The sequence below is a fragment of the Amblyraja radiata genome, chromosome 11 (genome assembly GCF_010909765.2).
Source record: "Amblyraja radiata isolate CabotCenter1 chromosome 11, sAmbRad1.1.pri, whole genome shotgun sequence".
NCBI lineage: Eukaryota > Metazoa > Chordata > Chondrichthyes > Rajiformes > Rajidae > Amblyraja > Amblyraja radiata.
Window position 1 is genome coordinate 23279430 of NC_045966.1, and position 24337 is coordinate 23303766.

The window sequence follows — 24337 nt, forward strand, 5'->3', positions numbered from 1 at the left end:
GGACACTGTAACTCAGTGGGTCAGGCAGCATCTCTGGAGAACATGGACAGTTGACATTTTGGGTTAGAACCCTTCTTACTGACTGTTTGGAGGGTGCAGGAAGAAAGCTGGAAGAGAAGAGAGGCGGGACAAAGCATAGCAGGTAATAGGTTGTCACAGGCAAATGGGCAGAAGGTTGGAACAATTGCCAGAATTGCCAGTGATTAAAGCAGAATGTGAGATAAACTGATTGAAGAGTTGCGAATTGTGAAGCCAGAGGAAGATATGTGGGAGGAAGGGAGGGGAGAAATAGGTGCAAGTCCAGGTGGGGCTCCAGGGAACAAAGGGGTGTTGTGTGGAACCAAAGGGGTAGGGAAGGGGGGGTTTGTTAGAGGTTACCTAAACTTGGAGAATTTAATGTTCATACTGTTGGGTTGCAAGCTACTCCCCAAGCGGAATATGAGATTCTGTTCCTCCAGTCTGCCTGTGGTCTCACACTGACAATGGAGGAGGCTCAGGACCGAAAGGTGAATACGGAAATGGGGAGGGGTGTTAAAATGGTTAGCAAACGGAACGTTTGTAATTAGTGATTGAGATAAGCAGAATTGCAACAAATTAAAATTTGTATTAACAAAATTGTTTTGGAGTTGGAACCAATAAACGTTGTGCAACTTCTGAGGGTAATTACACTGGACTTTTAAGTAACATGTACTATCTCAATATTCAGTTGTCACAGCAAATACACAATACTGGAATGTCTCAAATCAAGATGAGTGCATACTTTCTCATAAACTGATTGTCATTATGCGGAGTAAATCTACAACATCATAAAATAGGTAAAAGGCTGATGCAGCAGATACCTTTGTGGTTGGACTTTAGATTGGAAAAATAGACAGGACATGGCATATATAGTGGGGAGTGAGTGAGATATTGAAAAGTCCTGGCTGGATACCATTGGAATGTTTGAATGTGACTTTGGGATCAGACATTGCGGCACCATATCACTGTTAAATGTGAATTACAAGATTCTTGCTAAGTCCATTATCAACTGAGTAGAGTCTGCCTTGTTATAGATAATCCACCTGCAATGGACCAGGGAGGAAGATCTCTGACAAACTAGTGTTGCCCAACAATATGATCTGTATGTAGGACATGGGTCTGGACTCTTGCCCGTCAGCTTGGAACTGTGGAAGGCCTTTGACAGAATGTGACCCACATCATTTTTTTTAAGGGGAAAAAAGACTTTAGGAAGGGATATAACTGCTGTATGGAACCATTGGTAGCAAAGTCCAAATTGGCAAGTAGGATATAGAGAGTTTACTGATCACAGCTGGAATCAGGCAGAGCTGCCCTCTCTCCCCTGGCTAGTTTGTATTATGGAAGAGGGATGACATTCCCAGGAACTGGGGGCACTCAAGTCAAAGTCTCCCTGCACATGGACAGCATTGCACTCTTTATACTTTGGTGATACAGTGCGGAAACAGGCCTGTCGGTCCCCTGAGTCTGTGCCGACCAGTGATTGCCCCGTACATTAGCACCATACTACACACTAGGGTCAATTTATAATTTTACAAAAGCCAATTAACTTCAAACCTTACATCATTGGGGTGTGGAATGAATCCGGAGCACCTGGAGAAAACATGTGCAGTCATAGTGAGAACTCCATACAGACAGCATCCTTAGTCAGGATCAAACCCGGATCTCTGGCTTTGCAAGCCAGCAGCTGTAGGATGGGGCAGTGGCACACCTGGTAGAGCTGTTGCCTCACAGCACAGAGAGCTGGGTTGATACTCATATCCGGTGCTGACTGTGTGGAGTTTGCACGTTCTCCCTGTGAACGTGTGGATTTCCTCAGGTGCTTCAGCTCCCACATCCCAAATAAATGCAGGTTTGTAGGTTAATTGGCATCTGTAAATTGCCCTTAGTGTGTAGGGAATGGGAGTGGAATAAGATTAAACTAGCATGAACAGGTGATCAACAGTTGGTGTGGACTATTTAATAGTGGAACGAAGGGCCTGTTTCCAAGCAGTATCTCTAAAACAAAAACAACTAAAGTGTCAGATGATCTTGGTGTGGCTCAAGTGTGTCTCATACTCCAGTGTGGCAAACTTCCAATTCTTCTGGAGATCCAGAATGGATTGCATCTGTAGACTCGTGGAGAAAAAAAAGTTCCCAATATAGGTTGCAGGCTGTGTACAATTGCATAGAGCCCGAGTACAATGTGTGTTGCATTGTGCTCAGAATCTATCTACAGGTATCCTGGTGTTTAGAATACCTCATCACCAGAATGCCCATTAGGGCAGCACAGCACAGTGGCGCAGTCAGGGCAGTACAGTGGTCCAGTGGTTGAGCTGCGGCCTTACGCTGCCAGAGATCTGGTTTCGAACTTGACTACAGATGCTGCCTGTATCCTGATGTTTTTATTCTTATTGTCCGAGTGATCCAGTGTAGAGTGGAGAGCCAGCGAGATTGCAACCCCTTTTGTTCTGTTGTGGCAGTAGGTGAATTGTCGTGGATCTAGGTCCTTATCAAGAGAGGAATTGTCATAACGATCCTCGTAAAACACTTCATCACGGAGCATTGGTAGTCATTGTGGCCTCTTCCTCTTCTTGGCCATCAAGGTTCATGCACAATAGTCACTACAGTGACTTGAGAATGTGGAGCCATCTACTACCAAAGAGACAACGGCTTCACAATTGTAATGAAGATGAAAAACGGTGGGAAAATTTTAAAAACACAGAAAAGAGAACTTGTTCGATGTAATAAACATTTTGTACAATACTTCATATGGATGTTTTCGAGTAATTATATCATGCAATTAGTTTTCCATGGAACTACAGAGTCTGAAGAAGGGCCTCGACCCGAAACGTCACCCATTCCTTCTCTCCAGAGATGCTGCCTGTCCCGCTGAGTTACTCCAGATTTTTGTGTCTTTCTAGAGTTTATTAAATGTTGTTTTGGCATGAATGCTAGGAATACAATGTAGTATATTTTAAATGGGGAAATCTAAAGCATCAATGTGTGTCATGGCTGTTTTGCTTATGGTTGGTTGAATTGAGATAAACAATGACTCGTAAACACGAGTACATGAAAAATATCAGCAATGACTATATTTGTTTACCCCTTGGGCCACAATACGCTTGATGAATAAATGCAAACAACGGTGTTTTCTGAAATAGCCAACTAATTATTTGAAAGTAGAGGGGGAAATCTGCTGGGTAAAATGTCAAAAACTATTTTCAGATCATAAGTTAGTAACACAAACGAAGGGAAATGCCCGTGTACTTTGCAACACAATGGCTAAATCAAGCCAATTTTCTCCAACAATTCGAGAAAAATTATAGTATAAACCTTTCAAATTATGCAAGTTTTAAAACTTGTTCCTCTGTAAATGGACAGCAACATTTAGTTTCCTCAATATTTCTACTGATATAGGAGCTAGGATATACCATGCCAGAAGCACAAATTCTATTTTCTGTTCTATCTTGTTCCGATTCAGTAAACACTAGATCAGATGGGATGATTGGGGCCCCAGGAAATGGTGACCTAAAAAGAACGCTTCCCTTCCTCTGTTCCCACTCCCCAAGCTGACCTGCTCAATGTTCCTCTTCCACAAGGGTCCAATGTTGATCAGTGATTCCTTTAATCATTCCAATGCTGACACTTTATTTGCTTCATGTGATGATGTATAACTTAATCAGGCTAATCTGCTGGAAAGCAATCTAGTGTTCTGATCAGAATCAGTGCTTTAAATTTGGCCATTCAATTCCTGACTGATATACCACTGAGGAGACATCTTCCTTTCCATTTTTAGCCTTTGCTAATGAGTTGCAGGCAGCAATTTCATTTGGATAATTCCTTAATGTGAAATTCCAAAAAGATTTGGTTTTAGTCTTTCTAATGAATGCCAGGAGCATAATGTCACATCTATACAGATACATTTTTTTCTCCTTTCCTTCATATATAACTGTAGTGAATCATATCAGTGTGTAGTTTTCGAGGATATTGACAGGGTTTTAGTACTTCTGTCAAGTACTTCATCACTCAACATCAACTGCATCAGTTCTGGTATTCGTAAACAGAGACACCTCAACGCAGAGGTCACAAAATGTGAATCCTGCTGCTTTTTCCCCTCCTTTCTCACACGGCCATACAAACTGAAGTAGATATCCCACCTCAAGGTAATCTCTGCGGTTTTATGTTAAACGATGAGCTAAAGGCAAAGTAAAGCATATTTGATTGCATTACAACATTTCACTAAGCTGCACCTTCAAACCTGCAATATTACAGTACTTGGAAAGGTACTCCATCCTGTCCTGATCTGAGGGGTGGTGACACTTTAATAGGCTTTAACATCCTTGAATTATGGAAGGGGGAATTAGATCAGCTAACCTCTCCCTCATCTACAGTGCCCTCCATAATGTTTGGGACAAAGACCGTTTATTTAATTATTTGACTCTGTACTCCACAATTTCAGATTTGTAATAGAAAAAATCATATGCGGTTAAAGTGCACATTGTCAGATTTTAATAAAGGTCACTTTTATACATTTCGGTTTCACCATGTAGAAAATACAGCAGTGTTTATACATAGTGTCCCCCCCCCCCCCATTTCAGGGCACCATAATGTTTGGTACACAGCAATGTCATGTACATGAAAGTAGTCATGCTTAGCATTTTGTTGCATATCCTTTGAAAGCAATGACTGCTTGAAGTCTGCGATTCATGGACATCACCAGTTGCTGGGTGTCTTCTCTGCCAGGTGATGCTGCCAGGCATGTATTGCTGCCATCTTTAGCTTATGCTTCAGTTTTCTCTTCAGCATATAAAAGGTATGCTCAATTGTGTTCAGATCGGGTGATTGACTTGGCCACTCAAGAATTTACCATTTTTTAGCTTTGAATAACTCCTTTGTTGCTTTAGCAGTATGTTTGGGATCATTGTCTTGCTGTAGAATGAACCGCCGGCCAATGAGTTTTGAGGCATTTGCTTGAACTTGAGCAGATAGGATGTGTCTGTACACTTCAGAATTCATTATGCTACTACCATCAGCAGATGTATCATTAATGAAAATAAGTGAGCCAGTACCTTCAGCAGCCATACATGCCCAGGCCATAACACCCCCACCACTGTGTTTCAAGATGAGGTGGTAGGTGGTATGCTTTGGATCTTGGGCAGTTCCTTCTCTCCTCCATACTTTGCTCTTGCCATCACTCTGATATAAGTTCATCTGTCCACAAGACCTTTTTCCAGAACTGTGGTTGCTCTTTTAAGTACTTCTTGGCAAGCTGTAACCCGGCCATCCTATTTTTGCAGCTAACCAGTGGTTTGCATCTTGCGGTGTAGCCTCTGTATTTCTGTTCATGAAGTCTTCTGCGGACAGTGGTCATTGACAAATCCACAACCGACTCCTGAAGAGTGTTTCTGATCTGTCGGACAGGTGTTTGGGGATTTTTCTTTATTATAGAGAGAATTCTTCTGTCATCAGCTGTGGAGGTCTTCCTTGGCCTGCCAGTCTCTTTGCAATTAGTAAGCTCACCAGTGCTCTCTTTTCTCTTGATGATGTTACAAACAGTTGATTTTGGTAAGCTTAAAGTTTGGCTGATGTCTCTAACAGTTTTATTCTTGTTTCTCAGTCTCATAATGGCTTCTTTGACTTTCATTGGCACAACTTTGGTCCTCATGTTGATAAACAGCAATAAAAGTTTCCAAATGTGATGTAAAGACTGGAGGAAAGACTAGGTGCTGATAGCTCTCTTATAGCTACATTAAGGAGGCAATTATTATGCAACTGAGCAATTACAAACACCTGTGAAGCCAGTGTCTCAAACATTATGGTGCCCTGAAATGGGGGAACTATGTATAAACAGAGCTGTAATTTCTACATGGTGAAACCAAAATGTATAAAAATGGCCATTATTAATATCTGACAATGTGCACTTTAACCACATGTGCTCACCACAATATTCAACCTCTCCCTCGCCAAGTCCATGGTCCCTGCCTGCTTCAAAAGATCAACCATTGTACATGTGCCAAAGAATGCCTCTCCAGCCTGCTTGAATGACTACCGACCGGTGGCCCTCACCTCGGTAGTCATGATATGCTTCGAGAGGCTAATCAATCACATCTGCGCCTTCCTCCCTCGCACCATTGACCCGCTGCAGTTCGCATACCGTCCGAACGGTACCCGGGCATGGCGTCGAAGAAAGAGAAGCCGAAGCAAAGAAGTCAAAGCCAAATAGCCGAATGGATACGAAGCCGAAACGCCAACAAACTGAAAGCATACGAAGCCGAAAGATACTTCCGAATACGAAAGATACTTCCTGGCTGCAAGAGGGCCAGGGCTGAGAACTGAATATTCAAGGGTATACCTCCTATCGAAAAGACAGACGGGTGGGCAGAGGGGGTGGGGTTGCCCTGTTGGTGAGGAATTAAATTCAGTCCCTTGCAAGGGGTGACATTGAAACAGGAGATGTGGAATCACTATGGATAGAACTAAGGAATTGTAAGGGTAAAAATACCCTAATGGTACTAATCTACAGGCCCCCAAACAGTAGCCTGGACATAGGGCGCAAGTTGAATCAGGAGTTAAAATTGGCATGTAGTAAAAGTAATGCTGTGGTTGTTATGGGAGATTTCAACATGCAGGTAGACTGGGAAAATCAGGTTGGTTACTGGACCCCAAGAAAGGGACTTTGTAGAGTGCCTTCATGATGGATTCTTTGAACAGCTGGTATTGGAGCCTACCAGGGAGAAGGCAATTCTGGATTTAGTGTTATGTAATGAACCGGATTTGATAAAGGACCTCAAGGTTAATGAGCCATTAGGAGGCAGTGACCATAACATGGTCAGGTTTAATCTACAATTGGAGAGGGAGAAGAGTAGATCAGAGGTGTCAGTGTTGCAGTTGAATAAAGGGGATTATGGGGCCATGAGGGAAGAGCTGGCCAAAGTTGACTGGAAAGATACACTAGCAGGGATGACAGTGGAACAAAAATGGCAGGTGTTTCTAGGAATAATACAGAAGGTGCAGGATCAGTTCATTCCTAGGAGGAAGAAAGATTCCAAGGGGAGAAAGGGACGACCATGGCTGACAAGGGACGTCAGGGACAGTATAAAAATTAAAGCGAAGAAGTACAACGTAGCAAAGATGAGCGGGAAGCAAGAGGATTGGGTAATGTTTAAAGAACACCAGAAGATAACCAAAGAGACAATGCGGGGAGAAAAGATGAGGTACGAAGGTAAGCTAGCCAAAAATATAAAGCAAGATTGTAAAAGCTTCTTTAGGTATGTGAAGAGGAAAAAATTAGTTAAGACCAAAGTTGGACCCTTGAAGACCGAAAAAGGTGAATTTATTATGGGGAACAAGAAAATGGCAGATGAGTTGAACAGGTACTTTGGATCTGTCTTCACGAAGGAGGACACAAACAATCTTCCTAATATAGTAGTTGTAATGTATTCATGCATATTCATGTATATGCTAATGAGTTGGTGTTGTATATAAGTAGGGAATGTTGGGTAATAAATCTCTCTTGTGATCCAGCCAGCCTGTGTGTAAGTTGTTATTCATTCTGCTGTCCGGAATATAACAAAATTGGCGACGAGGATGGGATAGAGTTTGTGAACTCATCCTTTAAATACAGTGCAGAACTGTTTTGAAACATGCAGTATTGTTTAACAGTTTAAACAGTAAATACGGATTTGTGTTGCAGTTGTTTGCGAGCTGGACATGAGAGGCCTGCAGATCCGTCTATGCAGGGAACTGTAGTTTAAAACAGCAGCTGGATAAATCGTCGAGAGTTTGTCAGGCTATCTCTATGTTGTGTCTACGTGGCAAGATGTCGTCCTTGGGAGTGTATAACATTTTAGACTGAGTTTTTTCCGTCGAATTCCTCCATGTGAATAGCCTTTGTACAGCTAAGTCTTAGGTGAATTGCTACACCAGAACAGACAGGAATTCGGGGTTTTTGAACGGACCTTTTATTTAAAAAAAAAAAGAGAACGACACGATGGCAGCGTCCACGGGCTACATTGGAAACCTTGGCACTTTTGACAAGAGTAGAGAGCTGTTCAGCTCCTATATGGAGAGAGCAAACATGTTTTACACGGCAAACAATATATTGGAGATTAGTGGTGAAGGAGAGATAGTGGCTGAAACAAATAAGGCCGTTTGCGAACGCATAAAAGCGATTCTGCCCAATGGAGATCGGTCCTGAAGTGTACGGCACACTCGTGAACCTCCTTGCACCCTTAAAGTCAAAAGACGTGCCATTCAATTACATTATGAAGAAGTTGGAGGAGCACTTCAACCCAAAGCCTTTGGAAATTGCAGAAAGCTATAAATTTGGCACTAGAAACCAGAAGCAGAATGAGACAATCAATGAGTACATTGTTGCCTTGAAAAACGTAAGTTTACACTGTAACTTCGGAACCTTTCTTGGACGAGCACTACGCGACAGAATTGTTTGTGGTCCAGTGGAGGAACGAATTCAGTCCAAACTGATGAACACTCCAAATCTCACATTCGAGAAAGCATGCAAGATTGCTACCACAATGGAGATGGCATCAAAGAATGCTCACGAGTTTCGCCCACCACGAACTGCAGTGGCTGTTTACAGTCACAAGGCAGTGCCTATGGCCAAACCAAGAGGCCCTATACCAAAACCAAAGTATGGCGGGGAGCCAAGTTCAGCCAGTTGTTATCGTTGCAATGGTAATCACTCATCCCAATTTTGTCAGTTCAAAATGGCCAAGAGCTGTAAACTGCCAGAAAAAAGGCCATATCGCCTCAGCATGTCGGGCCAAGCATAAAACAGGAAACCAACAATCTGCGGGAATCAAGCAACAACACCGGAGACGAGTTCACAACTTGGAGGTGAACCCAGATGTAAATGAACTTGGGTTGTACACCATTTATGCAACCAACATCGATAATCCTACAACCAGCCAAGGCAAGGACTTTCGAACTAAACTATTGATTAATGAACAGTTAATCGATATGTGTATTGACACGGCAGCAGATGTTCGGTCATGAGCAAAGACCTGTACGAAACAAAGTTCCCACAGATACCATTGTTCGAGAGTAAGGTCAAGCGGAGAACCTACTCAGGCGAAGTTTTGGAGACTTGTGGACAAATGAACCGTAAAGTTTAGCATAATGGTCAGTCAGTAACACTGCCCATCATAGTAGCCAGCTACAGAAATAAACCAACCCTCCTTGGAAAGGATTAGCTGAGTAGAATAGAATTAGACTGGAAGAACATTTTCAGCGTCAATTTGTCCATATCACGTCTTGAAAACGTCATAAGCAAACATGCAAGCATTTTTGCTGACAGTTACACGGGAATAACAGGGTACTCCGCACACATTCGACTTAAGCAAGATGTGAGACCTGTGTATTGTCGACCAAGACCTGTACCATATGCACTAAAGCAACAAGTGGAGGAAGAACTTGACAGATTAGAGCGTAATGGAGTACTTGTGAAGACAGACCAGAGTAACTGGGCAACGCCAATTGTGGCCGTACCCAAGGCTGATAAAACTGTTTGACTATGTGGTGATTACAAAGTCACAATCAACCAAGCCATTGATGACGAACAATATCCGTTACCAATCTCGCAAGATCTGTACACAGAACTTAGCGGAGCAAGAGTCTTCACTAAACTGGACTTGTCTCACGCTTACGCCCAACTCAATGTCGATAAGGAAAGTCAGCAGTACTTGACTATCAACATACATTGTATTCATATACAAAGCTGTCCTATGGCATGAAATCCTCCCCAAAAATGTTTCAGTCTGTCATGGACCAAATATTACAAGGCATTCCACACTGTGTGTGCAACCAGGATGATCTACTGATATTCACAGAGGGCATGGTAGAACATCTGGAAATCCTCGAGCAAGTTCTCACAGGACTGAACTGCCACAATGTCAAACTGCGTCAAAGTAAATGTGCATTTGCACAGTCAGAGGTGATCTACCTTGGACTCAATGTAGACGCCAACGTGAAGGCGAAAGTTGAAGCAATAGTGAATGCTCCAAAACCCAACAATGTGTCAGAGCTACGATCATTCCTTGGGATGGTGCAGTTCAATGCACGATTCCTTCCAGGTTTAGCAACTGTGCTAAAGCCACTTCATCATCTGCTACAAAAAGATGTGAAATGGATGCGGGGAAAGGAACAGCAACGTGCATTTGACATCTGCAAGGAAAACTTGACAAGTGACAAACTTCTTGTTCACTATGATACGACACGCGAGGTGAAACTTGCTTGTGATGCTTCAAGTTATGGTGTAGGTGCAGTGATCTCCACGTAATGAATGACGGACAGGAAAAGCCTATTGCTTTTGCATCCCGCACCCTGTCATCGAGTGAACGCAATTATGTGCAGATAGAAAAGGAAGCACTCAGCATCGTGTTTGGAATCAAGAAATTCCATCAGTTTCTTCTCGGCAGCCCATTCACCCTAGTGACTGATCACAAGCCACTATTAGTGATACTTGGTCCCAAGTCAGCTATACCTTCCATGGCGGCATCAAGGATGCAGCGCTGGGCAATTTTGCTGTCCCAGTATGACTACAAGGTGGAGTACAGAAGCTCCAAGTGCAACCCCTACCACCCCAGCAACGGACTGTTCCAGCTGCTACAGTCAGGCAAGCGCCTTCGCTGTCACACTGTGAAAACAGAGAGGATGAGACGGAGTTTCTTCCCACAGGCCATCAGGACTGTAAACTCCTCTCACCAGGGACTAATTTACCGTTGTATTGTGTCTTTTTTCACCCCCCTAAAATGTAAATACTGGTTCTGTTCTATTCTGTTCTGGAGTTTTTTTGCACAATCCGCAGGCATTGCCACGTTCATTTCATTGCACATCTTGTATGTGTATCTGACAAATAAACTTGACTTGACGTGATGTGATTTTTTTCTATTACAGATCTCAAATTTTGGAGTACAGAGGCACATAAATAAATGGATCTCTGTCCCAAACATTATGGTGGACACTGTCGCTTCCCTTCCTGTGACTATTCAGTGACCAATGCTGGAAAGTCTGCCTGTGTGGCCATCTGGTGGGGACAGGATCAGGCTTGGTTGTGACAATTCGCAAAGTCTGCTGACACACAGTGCCTGGGCACACGTCATTGAACAAAAGCTGCCGATTGCCCAATGATGACTCAATGCTCAATTAGAGGAGATGCACAATGTTTTGTGGGAAGGGAGGAAAGAACCAGAAATAACCAAAAAGAGAACCGCTTACAGGCAATGATTTGCAGTTTGACCGGGTTAAGCCACCCAATGCTGTTTCTTGAAATCCATATTATAGTGTTTTTTAAATTTGATTAGAAACCACTGCAGACTACACCTCCATTGCAAATTTATTTGTAAAAAAAAGAGTGCATTGAACATTAAAATAATTGTTAAAGAGCAGAAAGGGCTGAAGTAACTCAGCAATTCGGGCAGTATCTCTGGAGAACATGGATAGGTGACGTTTCCGGTTGAGACCCTTCTTCAGACAATGTAACTTCATAATTGTTATTTTGTTATCAAAGCGCCGAAATAAAAATTACCTGGAAATTATACTCATTTAATTATTGAATTGAACAAATGTAAAATATTTTTGCACCTGCCCTTTATATAGCAAATAGTGATGTTTACTATGCTGTATACATTTTTAAATTATTTGATGTATGCATTCAGAGTGTGAATAACCTGGAAAAAAAATCACTGGCAGCAGTGCTATCTGTACCTATAACTGTTCAGTTATCTTGTCTAATCTTTTAGTTAGATAGTGATGCTTGGGGGGGGGGGGGGGGGAGAAATGGGGATAAATCATGGGGCATCATGTGATGAAGGAAGGGGCGAGAGGATGAATGCGTGAATAAGTGCATACAATTAAGGGTATCTCAGAAAACTGGGACAATTCCCTCATCCGGGTGAGCAGGAATGAGAGACAATTTAAGAAACCTATAGTTTGTCACAGAATGCACAACTCCAGCAGCGGGGGGGGGGCGGGGATTATGGTTGCAGTTTTAAATCTCAATTCCAATGATATTTATTTGGTGCAAACTTCGAATTCTTAAATATTTTATACTCCCGATTATGCAAAATCAATTCATTCACTTAGTCTCGGGGAAAAAAAAGTTTCCTTAATTAGTTGGTCATTTTGTTGCTCAATGACCGATGGAGTCTGTCTATTTGCATTGTAAGTATAAACGCATTTGAAGTCTTTTGAAGTATGAGAGTGACTGTTGATGGAAAGGCAATTCATGTGAAATGGGGGGTTTTCAAATTTGAATTGAAACCATAAAATACTTGGCAACCAACTGGTCAAAGCATATGTTGACTGAGGTGCTTATTTGTGGACATTTATTTTAAAAGTGCTAATGAATTCAAAATGACCAAATAATTCTCAATTTTCCAAGACAAACCAAATCTGATTAAATCTCAAAGGATTATTTTGTAAGTTGTGTTGCAGTTCAATTTGATTTTTATTTAATTGTTTTGTTATACATCTAACATAATTAAATGCTTTGAACAGAACTTTATTTAGATTGATTAGTCTTTTGCCTGGTCTCATTTTTATCTTTCACTTTGTCTAAGCAGGCGAGACAAATGGACCGTTCCAATACCAGTCAAGTCAAGAAACCTATAATTGTAATGAAGATGATGATAACAAGGTGGGTGGATCGCAATAATTTTATACAATGTCTAAAATAACTTCTGTAAATAGCAGCTTTGAAGTGTTGAGAGTTTAGAGGGAGATATCATTGAAATGGAGAGAATGCAGGTAATTCATATATCCTGACCATTCATTATTATTTTTAATACTGTTAGGAAGAGAATTAGTTGATGACAATTCAAAAATATAAGATTATTGACTAAAATTGAATAAATATTTAAATTGTGTACCTCATGTAAAACAAATTGTAATGGTCATTTGAGTAACCATTTGAATGCAAGGTTTGACGAAACTTTATTTACAAATTAACGAGAAATGGAATTTTGTGAATGATAATGAATCACCAATCTTAACATCTCTGTCAGGCTCTCTGATTCTTACTCACATTTGTGTTTATTGATGCATCAAAATAAATGGTGATTAGCTTCTGTTCCCAACCCTATGAAAGGACATTACAATAAATTGTCTGAAGAAGCCTGGTGAAGCAATGTTGAGTAATGTACATGTCATTCGTGGGTTTTTATATTAAATCTTAATTTGTAAAAAATTTCACAATGCTCCGGTGCAAAAAGAAATGTTGGTAATGTATGCACAGATCAAATAAACAGCAGTTGATATTAGTTTTCGGCATTCAAACTATACCATTGAGAAACTCGCCAAAATATTGCTTATCGGGTCCCTTTCAGAATGGTAGATAGTGACTAATGGGGCACCGCAAGGCTGGGACCGCATCTATTTACAATATATATTAATGATTTAGATTAAGGAATTAAAAGTAACATTATCAAATTAACAGATGGCACAAAGCTGGGTGGCAGTGTGAACTGTGAAGAGGATACTATGAGGATGCAGGGTGACATGAATAGGTTGGGTGAGTGGGCAGATGCATGGCAGATGCAGTATAATGTGGATAAATGTGAGGTTATCCACTTTGGTGGCAAGAACAAGAAGGCAGATTATTATCTGAATGGTGTCAGATTAGGAAAAGGGGAAATGCAACAAGACCTAGGTGTCCTTGTACATCAGTCGCTGAAAGTAAGACTTCAGGTACAGCAGGCAGTGAAGTAAGCTAATGGCATGTTGGCCTTCATAAAAAGAGGATTTGAATATAGGAGTAAAGAGGTCCTTTTGCAGTTGTACAGGGCCCTGGTGACACCACACCTGGAGTATTGTGTGCAGTTTTGGTCTCCTAATTTGAGGAAGGACATTCTTGCTATTGAGGGAGTGCAGTGTAGATTCACGAGGTTAATTCCCAGGATGGCGGGACTGTCGTATGATGAAAGAATGGAATGACTGGGCTTGTATTCACTGGAATTTAGAAGGATGATAGGATATATTATAGAAACATATAAAATTATTAAGGGATTGGACAGGCTAGATGCAGGAAACATCTGATGGTGGGTGAGTCCAGAACCAGGAGCCACAGTTTAAGAATAAGGGTTAGGCCATTTAGAACTGAGATGAGGAAAAGCTATTTCACCCAGTAAGTTGTGAATTTGTGGTATTCTCTCCCTCAAAAGGCAGTGGAGGCCGATTCACTGGATACATTCAAAAGAGTTAGATAGAGCTCTTAGGGCTAGCAGAATCAAGAGATATGTGGAGAAGGCAGGAACGGGGTACTGATTGTGGATGATGTCATAATCACATTGAATGGCGGTGCTGGTTCGAAGGGCCGAATGGCCTACTCCTACACCTATTTTCTATGCACCTCAAATTATGATTCCAAACATAAACATACGTTTTGCATCAGGTGTGCAAGTAAGGACAGCATTCCTGGTGCAACACTCCCACATGTGTGGCCAGAAGAAATTGTTCACTTTGATCCAAAATGCATCCATCGGAAGACATTTGAAATTCAGCCATATTTTCACACGTTGTTACAGTAACAAGATTTAGAGTGGGGCTCCATAAGCAGGCTGGGGAACCTGATGAGCCCATTGGCATCATTTATCTACCATTCTCCTTCAACCCTACCTGCCCCTTCAGTCACCTAACTGCCTTCACTTCTGCCAGTTTACAATGCAGGACTCACCCTCGTATCTCCTTCTGACTTGTACATTTCTGTCCACCCTCTCCCTTGTACTTAACTGATGCCCTGTACCAGTAAGAGGACAGAGCATACGAAGTGTGAAGAAAGACCTTTCCTAGTGTGATTCTAACCCTGTAAAGCTCCAGGTTTTACTGTATTTTCACACTATAAGGCCTACAGCCACACCATTCATCAGTGTGCTGTGCAGTGACCGATTAATGCACCATCAGATGTGACAATGAATTACTAGTCGCTGGTTCTCTGAACCAGATAAATCCTGAAATATTGAGTACCAACACTGTGTTTTCAAATCTGTTGCATGGGACCATGCCAAAATCCTGAGGATTTGACTGCCCTGCACCTGTTATATATTAAGTAATGGGAAAATGTTGGGAATTAATGAAAGTCAGAATCACTGAAGATACCAAATGGGATTTGCATGGTTAAGACAAAGTACCAATTCAAATTGCTAATAATTTAAAAACAGATTTTGGGTCTCTAGGTCACATTGTAACAACTAAATAATTTAAAATAATCTTGTGTTATTGTAAGTAATTTAACTGTTCTTGTCAATAAGCCAACATCTTGACAACCAGATTAAATGTTGGTGTGTCAATAGTCAGATGCTACACAGTTGGCTTTTAAAAAGGCACAGCTTTTTTTAAATGGTCAGAACTATAAACCTGGTGATTTCCTTGATGATGTTAATGGTTTTTATTGGCAGTGGCCCTGTGAGGGGAAAAAAACAATTGATTCATTTCCAAAATCTATATTGTGTTGTAAAAATGTAGTAGCAATATCGAAAGCTAATCCAACGAAAAAAGTCATACAAGCATCAGTGTGAGCATTGAATAATGTTTCCTTTGTCACCAACAACAGCAATCACATAGCATCTTTAACCCTAAAATAAATGTGAGAATGCTTCAGTTAAAGAAGATACTAAGCCAGGGGGGAATAATATACTCAAAGATATAACCAATGGTCATATGTGGGTTAGATCAGATATATATAGGAAGGATCATTGAGCAGCCTGCAAAATTTGCTCTTTCCCTGTCTTAATGCCTTAAGGGCCTGTCCCACTTGGCCGTCATTCGCACGCCATTTATGCGACCTGCTAGCATGTGGGTAGCATATGGGTAGCGCAGGACAGGCGCATGGAGTGGTGTGGAGGAGTGTGGAGTGACGTGGAGGAGTGTGGACTTCGTCCTGCACGAAATCTTCGCGCGCCATCGCGTAACTGATGGTCAAAGTGGGACAGGCCCAAGACCATGGCGCGGTGCAACATCTCACCTCCAACAGCAGCAGAAGCAGGCAAACGATCACCGAGCTCGGCCTGGGGCTCACGGCCATTGCGGATCCGGATCCGCCCCCACTCCTACTCCCAGAGTGGGGCCAAGCCGATTGGAGATAGACACAAAATGCTGGAGTAACTCAGCGGGACCGACAGCGTCTCCGGAGAGAAGCAATGGGTGACGTTTCGGGTCGAGACCCTTCTTCAGACTGAAGAAGAGTCTCGACCCGAAACATCATCCATTCCTTCTCTCCTGAGATGCTGCCGGTCCCGCTGAGTTACTCCTGCATTTTGTGTCTATCTTCAAATGACGTCACATGCTCCAAGCGGCTGTGTGCATTATGTGCGTTAGATCAGATGTATATATGAAAAAAATGAAACAGCCTTATCTGTTATTATTCTTTTTTAATTCCAAAATCAAACTTTATCACAAAGCAAAGAAACGCCCTTCAGCACAACGTGTTCATGCCAATGAAGATGCCCCATCTACACTAGTCCCACCTGCTCACGTTTGGCCCATATCCCTCTAAACATTTCTTATCCATGTATTGTAACTGTCCAAATGTCTCTTAAATGTTGTTATAGCATCTGCCACAACTACCTCTTCTGGCAAGTCGCTTGGGTTCCTGTATATCTTTCCCCTCTCACCTTATAGTAATGTCGTCTGGTTCTGTATTCCCCAACTCTCGGTAAAAGACTGTTCATTTACCGTATCTATTCCCCTCATGATTTTATACACTTCTTGGTTCTCTGTATCTCTGTCACTTCTTATACATTGTCTGTTCAAAACACCAAAGCTACTCATGTGGCTTCTTTGAACAATCTACCCTTCAAGTGGAACAGTGCTCTACCCCGCAATGTCCAGTTGCAGCAGGACTTTAGGTTGTAGTCCTTCCTTGCAAAGACTTTGTGTTGGCTGCACCGTTTCCATGCATCACTGAGCATATACTCCCGCCGCCTGGTTTGTGCAGACCAACATGTATTTTTCACTGAGTTGATGATCTTCCAGCAGCACTCTGTGTACGTCTCGGTATGAGTCCCTGAGAACAGTCTGTAGATCAGGGATTCCTCTGTTGCTCAGCTTCTCAGGGAAATCTTTGACAAACCCTTGCAAACTTTTCCAGACCTTCTAAGCAAATGCATAGTCAAACAGAGAGGTGCATGATTATCCCAACCTCGTTACAGCTATCATGAGCAAATGGAAGGCATTCTTTGTGAGGGAGACTCGGACTATGTAAGAAGGATCTGACAGTAAAGACCTCTTTTCCCTGCCAGCCAATTGTCTTAGTGCACTATTAATCTAGGCTAAATTTGAGCCCAAGGCTTGGAGATGAAAGGCCATTGTTTTAAAATGTTACATGACCCTCTTTCTTTTGAGACTTTAAATTGACAGTGACTATTTGTCGATATCAACCTTAGTTTCAGAAGGACCCGTGTTTGAGCGTTTTAATCTGAGCAATATCTTTGATCTGATTCCTAGAAATGAAACTAATCTGATGGCTATGTCTATAAATAAGAACAAGTAGTTTGAGATGCAAAGCATATGATTGATTCCATCATGATGAAGTGGCCTGCACTAATTAGACTGCTGGGATATACAGTAACCATTTGGCCCCATAACTGCTCTAACATATGCTCTGATGTAAGGCAACAGAAGGTGTGCAAGAACGAACAATTTGTCCAAAAAGTATGCAGGTTTTCATTATTTTTTAAATAAACACCGTAAACCAAGGGTTGAAATTTGATAATTAAACAAGTTTCTTAATTTAATTATTTTTACTTTGCTGTTTTACCTAATCTTTGATTCTGTTGTTCTGCATTATTGCTGAATCTACATTTAATTGCTCCTTAAGTGTCTAATCAAATAGATTTCACATTCAGTGATCAAGCTAAAGGTATTCCATGGATCCTCATAATTGAGGAGGAGGCAATTTGGTCAATTCTGCCAGTGCTGGCCCTTTGAGAGAGTTTACAATCTTACAATTAGAGTTCACCGACTCTATAAATTAAATGGCATGCCTTTTGAAATGTATTCTGGCTCGCCCTACTTGAGTTAGTTTAGTTTATTCTCAAGGTATAGTGAAATGCTTTAGTTATGTGCTACCCAGTCAAAGAAAAGAAAATACATAATTACAATCAGTCATGCATAGTGCGCAGATAAAGGATACAACATTCAGTGCAAGATAAAGTACGATTGAAGACGTGCAAAGTTCTCCAATGAGATAGATGGGAGGTCAAGACTCCACTCTAGCTGATGAGAGGACATAGAAACATAGAAAACATAGAAAATAGGTGCAGGAGTGGGTCATTCGGCCCTTCGAGCCTGCACCACCATTCAATATGATCATGGCTGATCATCCAACTCAGTATCCTGTACCTGCCTTCTCTCCATACCCCCTGATCCCTTTAGCCACAAGGGCCACAACTAACTCCCTCTTAAATATAGCAGCTGGGATGAAACTGCCTCTGAATCGGGAGGTATGTTTTTTCAAACTTATGGGCCCCTTGCCTGATGCGAGAGGGGAGAAGAGGGAGTGACTGGGGTGAGTCCTCCTGTGGGGGAAATAAATCTACTTATTTACCCCTCTCATATTTGTCCATTTATTTTAAACCCATTGTTACTGGCACAGTTGGCTGCGGAAACTTTTAAACAGAGTTGCTCTATCAAAACCCTTCAGATCTTTGAAAGTCTATCATCTCTTTAGTCATTCTCCACTTTAAGGAGAACAATCCCAGCGTGCATCATTTTGTGCTTGCCTATAGCTGCCCATTTACTGCACTGCCTTACGTGTGCTGCTGTCCTCTTCACTGTTTACCATGTGAGCTGCTGATCGAAATGGCAGCAGGAGATTGAGGTGGATCCCGACACCTCATCCTTGCTTTATGACACTCATGCAACCTGTTGAGACAAATTCACCGGTGTTGAATTTGGGGAATAGTCATGAAGATGCCATCTTGCTTAAGCTATTTAATGCTCCACCATTAGATGATTAGATGCAGCAGACCCCAAGATTTTGATCCGATCTGTTGATTGTGGGACTATTTTGCTCTGCCCATTGACTGTTGCTTCAATTTATTTATTGTGCGATCCAATGCTGTAGCTTCACCAGGTTGGCACCTCATATTCAGTATGCCTGGTAATGTTCCTGACACTCTTTCCTATGCCCTTCAATTAACCAATACTGGCTTGATGTTAACTATGCGGCAGAGTATCTTGGACCCCGCACTGTGTGGTTACTAGTTTGCAGCAGCTATCCCACATTAAAATAAACCATTCGTAATGTTCACTCCATTACCTGAAGTATGGAATTTGGCTACTCATGAACAGTCCCAGTAGTAAAAGACCTAAACAGCATTGCTATCAGAAGACTAATGTCAAAGCTCTCAAGGACCAAACACAAGCACCTCTTCTCAGACAGTGATTCAAAGACCACTAGTCTCCTAGTCTACAGGAGTTGCTGGGTGCCCACAGCTTAAGAGCTGCCCTGAAGTATCCCTGTGAAGAGACTCTTGTCTTCTATATTCAAGGAGAGCCAGGACTGATTTGATGAATCACTGGTAAATCTATGGGATTAATTAACCATCGAGGTCCAGCTGAAATGGATGGATGGACCAGAGATCGGTGGATAGAGAGAGCACAGGAGGCTCAGCAGCTCAGTGATACCCAGTGTGGGTTCATCAACTGGTAAGTTGATGCAAATACTTGTGGCCGTACCCCACTGAGAACCAAGAATGAAAGCGAGGTCACCAGGAACACAGAGACCGTAAATACCTGCGGGTAGGAACATTTTAATGACCTTCATAACTGCAATTGTGTCCTTGATGCAGGCACCCTTGTTTCCATCTCACAGAAATCTAGTAAGTCCAACCTTGTTGCCTTCCTGACTCAGAGGCCACATCCAAATTTAAAATAAAACGAAGCGTCGAGAGTAGTAGGTCACCCTGCTGGTGTTCACCTCATGCTTTGTACACCGGGCAGCATGGTGACACAGTGGTAGAGTTGCTGCCTTACAGCACTTGCAGCACCGGAGACCCGGGTTCGATCCCGACTATGGGTGCTGTCTGTATGGAGTTTGTACGTTCTCCCCGTGACTGCATGGGTTTTCTCCGAGATCTTCAGTTTCCTCCCACACTCCAAAGACGTACAGGTTTGTAAGTTAATTGGCTTGTTATAAGTGTAAATTGTCCCTAGTGTGTGTAGGATAGTGTTAATGTGCTGGGATCGCTGGTCAGTGCGGACTCGGTGGGCCAAAGGGCCTGTTTCCGCGTTGTATCTCTCAACTGGAAACTAAACTAAAGCTTGTTTCCCTGGACACCCTCTCCTTCAGTTGTGCTGGCGGGGTCAAGAAAAGAGCGTTCACGTTGCACCCCTGTTTCCCCCATTCTTTCCATCTGGACTTTGTGATCGTTAATGTTCATCACCTTTTCACCATGAAATTGACAGCAATTTTGTGATTTCCAAGAATGGGGAATGTAAACCAGAAACCCATGCAGGTTTGTACAATTGATTTGTGAAAATGACTTGAAGTGACATGAATTGGTGACATCAATAAACACATGGAGAAGCAAATGGATAGGCTTTTGGATAGGCAGATAGATATGCAGGGATATTGGATTATGTGCAGGCAGATAAGAGTTGGCCTTGGCATCATATTCAGCACAGATTGTGGGCTGAAGGCCCTGTTCTCTGCTGTTCTATAGTGCTCCAAATACTTAAAATATCGGATAAAGACAGAATGACAGCAGGTCAGGCAGCAATATGGAGATGAATGGAGTTAATGTTTCAGGTGGTTAATCTCTTATGTAAACTCTTGTCGATGTTCTGGTAAAAGCTTGTTGACTTTTCTTATTTCTTTTTTAATAATGAACTGAAATAGTTCTTGTTGAAAAGTGACTCTTTTTGCATAGCGTCCAATCAAATGTTTCATTACTTGATAAAGTTCACTACTAAGCTTGGCTTGGTTTACCTTTAACCCTTTGTGTTGTTGCCTGTTTTAAGTAGTGAACTTTATCATACTACTCTGGTCTTTGTCACAAAAAATAATGTTGTGCCTGTGGACTGTAATTCCCTTGCATGTTAAAATACATTTTTTACATAAATGTTGTCATTTTGAATGTTTTGCTTCCAGCATAATCATGTGTCTTGTATTCTATAAAGAATTTGAGAAGATAATTAAAATTTGTACTTTTTCCTTTCTGCTGCATTCCTTGTGAAAAAACCTTTAAGCTTGAGGATATCATTGCTGCTGGACTAGAGATCTTGTTAATCTGATGACAGGTGCCAACTTGTATATAAATGGGAAATCCACATAGTGGAGCTCAATAGATATTTTGAGCACTATAATGGAGACACAACAAACTACATATGCTGGAATTTTGAGATATATGTTTTGGAACATAGAACAGTACAGCACTAAAACAGACATTTCCGCCCTCACTGACTATGCCGTACATGATGCCAGAACCTATCTGCACATGATCCATATCCCCCCCCCCCCCCCCCCCCATTCCCTGCATATTCATATGCCTATGCAATAGTCTCTTAAATGCCATAAGACGTAGAAGCAGAATTAGATCATTCAACCCATAGAGTCTACTCCGCCATTCAATCATTGCTGATCTATTTTTCCCTCTCAATCCCATTCTCCTGTCTTCATCCCATAACATTTGACACCCTTACTAATCAAGAACCTATCAATCTCCGCTTTAAAAATAACCAATGTTTTGGCCTTCACAGCCATCTGTGGCAATTAATTTGACAGATTCACCACCCTCTGGCTAAAGAAATGCCATTATTGTATTTGCTTCAACCACCGGCCCAGCAGCATTTTCCACGATCTCACCCCTTGCTCTCCACATCCCCTTTATATTTTGCCTCTCACTATAAAGCTATGCTCTCTAGTATTTGAATTATTTTGCCTCTTGCGGAAAAAGGTTCTGACTGTCTACCCTATCTATGCCTCTCAGACTATTATACTTCTATCAGGACTTCCGCTGTTCCAGCGAACACAATCCAAAGTTTGTTCAAGCTCTCCCTGTAGCCAATACTCCCTAATCCAGGCATTCTTGTTTTCAAGGTTCACAATTTTGCACTGACGATAATAACAAATGCTGGACCATTTAGTTGATGGTCACTGTACATGAGGTGCATTAATGATCAATCCAGACAATTTTGATGATCTATTGATTTTCTAAATCACAGGCTTGATCCCAGTTCACTCAAATGAAACAAACACAGAAAATGCTGAAAACATCCAGGCTTATGCGTTTACAGTACTTTCTGTCTTTTTGTTTCAGATTTCCAGCATCTGTAATTTTCTCTGATGGGTGAACTTGTTTCATCGAATTTAGCCATTGCTTATTACCTAGTAAAGAATACCAAGTCGGATCTGAATACAATAGACTGTAAATGTTGTTCTTGAGCCAAGACACAAATTGTTGTAGGAACTCGGTGAATCAGGCAGCGTCTGTGAAGGGAAATGGACAATCTATGTTTTGAATCAGGACCCTTCCTACAAACTAAAGAAGGGTAGTCAAGAGCGTTTATTGTCATGTGTACCAAAAACAGAACAATGAAAATCTTAGATCCAGCAGGATAACAGACCTGTAAACACAATACACATAGATAACATAACAAAGTTTAATAAATTATTAACCCCAATACTGGTGCAGAAAGAAACCCAAAGTCCTTAGTGCAACCAAGGATAGTGCATAGTTCATAGTTGAAGCTAGTATTGTGTAATGGTTTTTGGGAAGAAGTTATTCTTGAACCTGGTGGTCATTTATTTCAGACCACAGTACTTTCTTCCTGATGTTGCGAGTGAAATTAGAACGTGGCCAGGGTGGTGTGGATCTTTGATGATACTAGCTGCCTTTTTGAAACACTGCCTCCTATACAGTGCATTCAGACCCCTTCATTTTTTCCACATTTTGTTACGTTACAGCCTTATTCTAAAATGGATTAAATTCATTTTTTTAAATCCTCAATCTACGCACAATACTCCATAATTTTTTTAAAAAGTGAAAACAGCTGTCTAGAAATTTTTGCAAAGTAATTAAAAAGAAATAACTGAAATATCACATTTCCGTAATTATTCAGACTCTTTACTCAGTACTTTGTCGAGGCACCTTTGGCAGCGATTGCAGCCTCAAGTCTTCTTGGGTATGACGCCACAAGCTTGGCACACCTGTATTTGGGTCATTTCTCCCATTTTCTCTCAAGCTCTGTCAGGTTGGATGGGGAGCGTCGATGCACAGCTATCTTCAGGTCCCTCCAGAGATGTTCGATCGGGTTCAAGTCCGGGCTCTGGCTGGGTCACTCAAGGACATTCACAGACATGTCACAAAGCCATTCCTGCATTGTCTTGGCTGTGTGCTTAGGGTCGTTGTTCTGTTGGAAGGTGAATCTCCGCCCCAGCCTGAGGTCCAGAACGCTCTGGAGCAGGTTTTCAAGGATCTCTCTGTACTTTGCTCCATTCATCTTTCCCTCGATCCTGATTAGTCTCCCAGTTCCTGCCACTGAAAAACATCCCCACAGCATGATGCTGCCGCCACCATGCTTCACTGTAGGTATGGTCTTGGCCAGGTGATGAGCAGCGCCTGGTTTTCTCCAGTCGTGAGGCTCAGCATTCAGGCCAAAGAGTTCAATCGTGGTTTCATCAGACCAGAGAATCCTGTTCCTCATGCCTTTTGGCAAACTCCAAGCGGGCTGTCATGTGCCTTTTACTGAGGAGTGGTTTACGTCTGGTCACTCTACCATAAAGGCCTGATTGGCTGAGTGCTTCAGATATAGTTGTCCTTCTGGAACGTTCTCTCTTCTGCACAGAGGAACTCTGGAGCTCTGTCTGAGTGACCATCGGGTTCTTGGTCACCTCCCTGACCAAGGCTCTTCTCCCCCAATTGCTCAGTTTGGCCAGGAGGCCAGCTCTATGAAGACTACTGGTGGTTCCAAAGTTCTTCCCTTTAAGAATGAAGGAGACCACTGTGTTCTTCAGGACCTGCAATGCTGCAGAAATTGTTTTATACCCTTCCCCTAATCTGTGTCTCAACACAATCCTACTTGGAGGTCTCTGGGCAATTCCATCGGCTTCATGGCTTGGTTTTTGCACTGACATGCACTGTCAACTGTGGGACCTTAAACAGTGTGTGCCTTTCCAAATCATGTCCAATCAATTTAATTTACCTAGGTATACTCCAATCAAGTTGTAGAAACATCTCTAGGATAATCAATGGAAACAGGATGAACCTACGCTCAATTTTGAGTGTCATAGCAAAGGGTCTGAATACTTATGCAAATATGATATTTCAGTTATTTATTTTTAATTACTTTGCAAAAATTCCTAAACATCTGTTTTTGCTTCTTA

General features: G+C 41.9%; 1 protein-coding gene across 2 annotated transcripts in view; it reads left to right on the top strand.

Moving 5' to 3' along the window:
• Window positions 1–24337, top strand: part of rnf44 (ring finger protein 44) — a 144266-nt gene that overhangs the window by 8381 nt on the left and 111548 nt on the right. Inside the window, exon 2 of one of the 2 annotated variants that reach the window (XM_033029484.1) lies at window positions 12579–12652. In XM_033029484.1, the coding sequence (XP_032885375.1) occupies window positions 12579–12652 (74 nt within the window). Of the gene's footprint in view, window positions 1–12575; window positions 12653–24337 lie in introns of those variants that run through there. The other variant, XM_033029485.1, reaches the window with a different exon arrangement.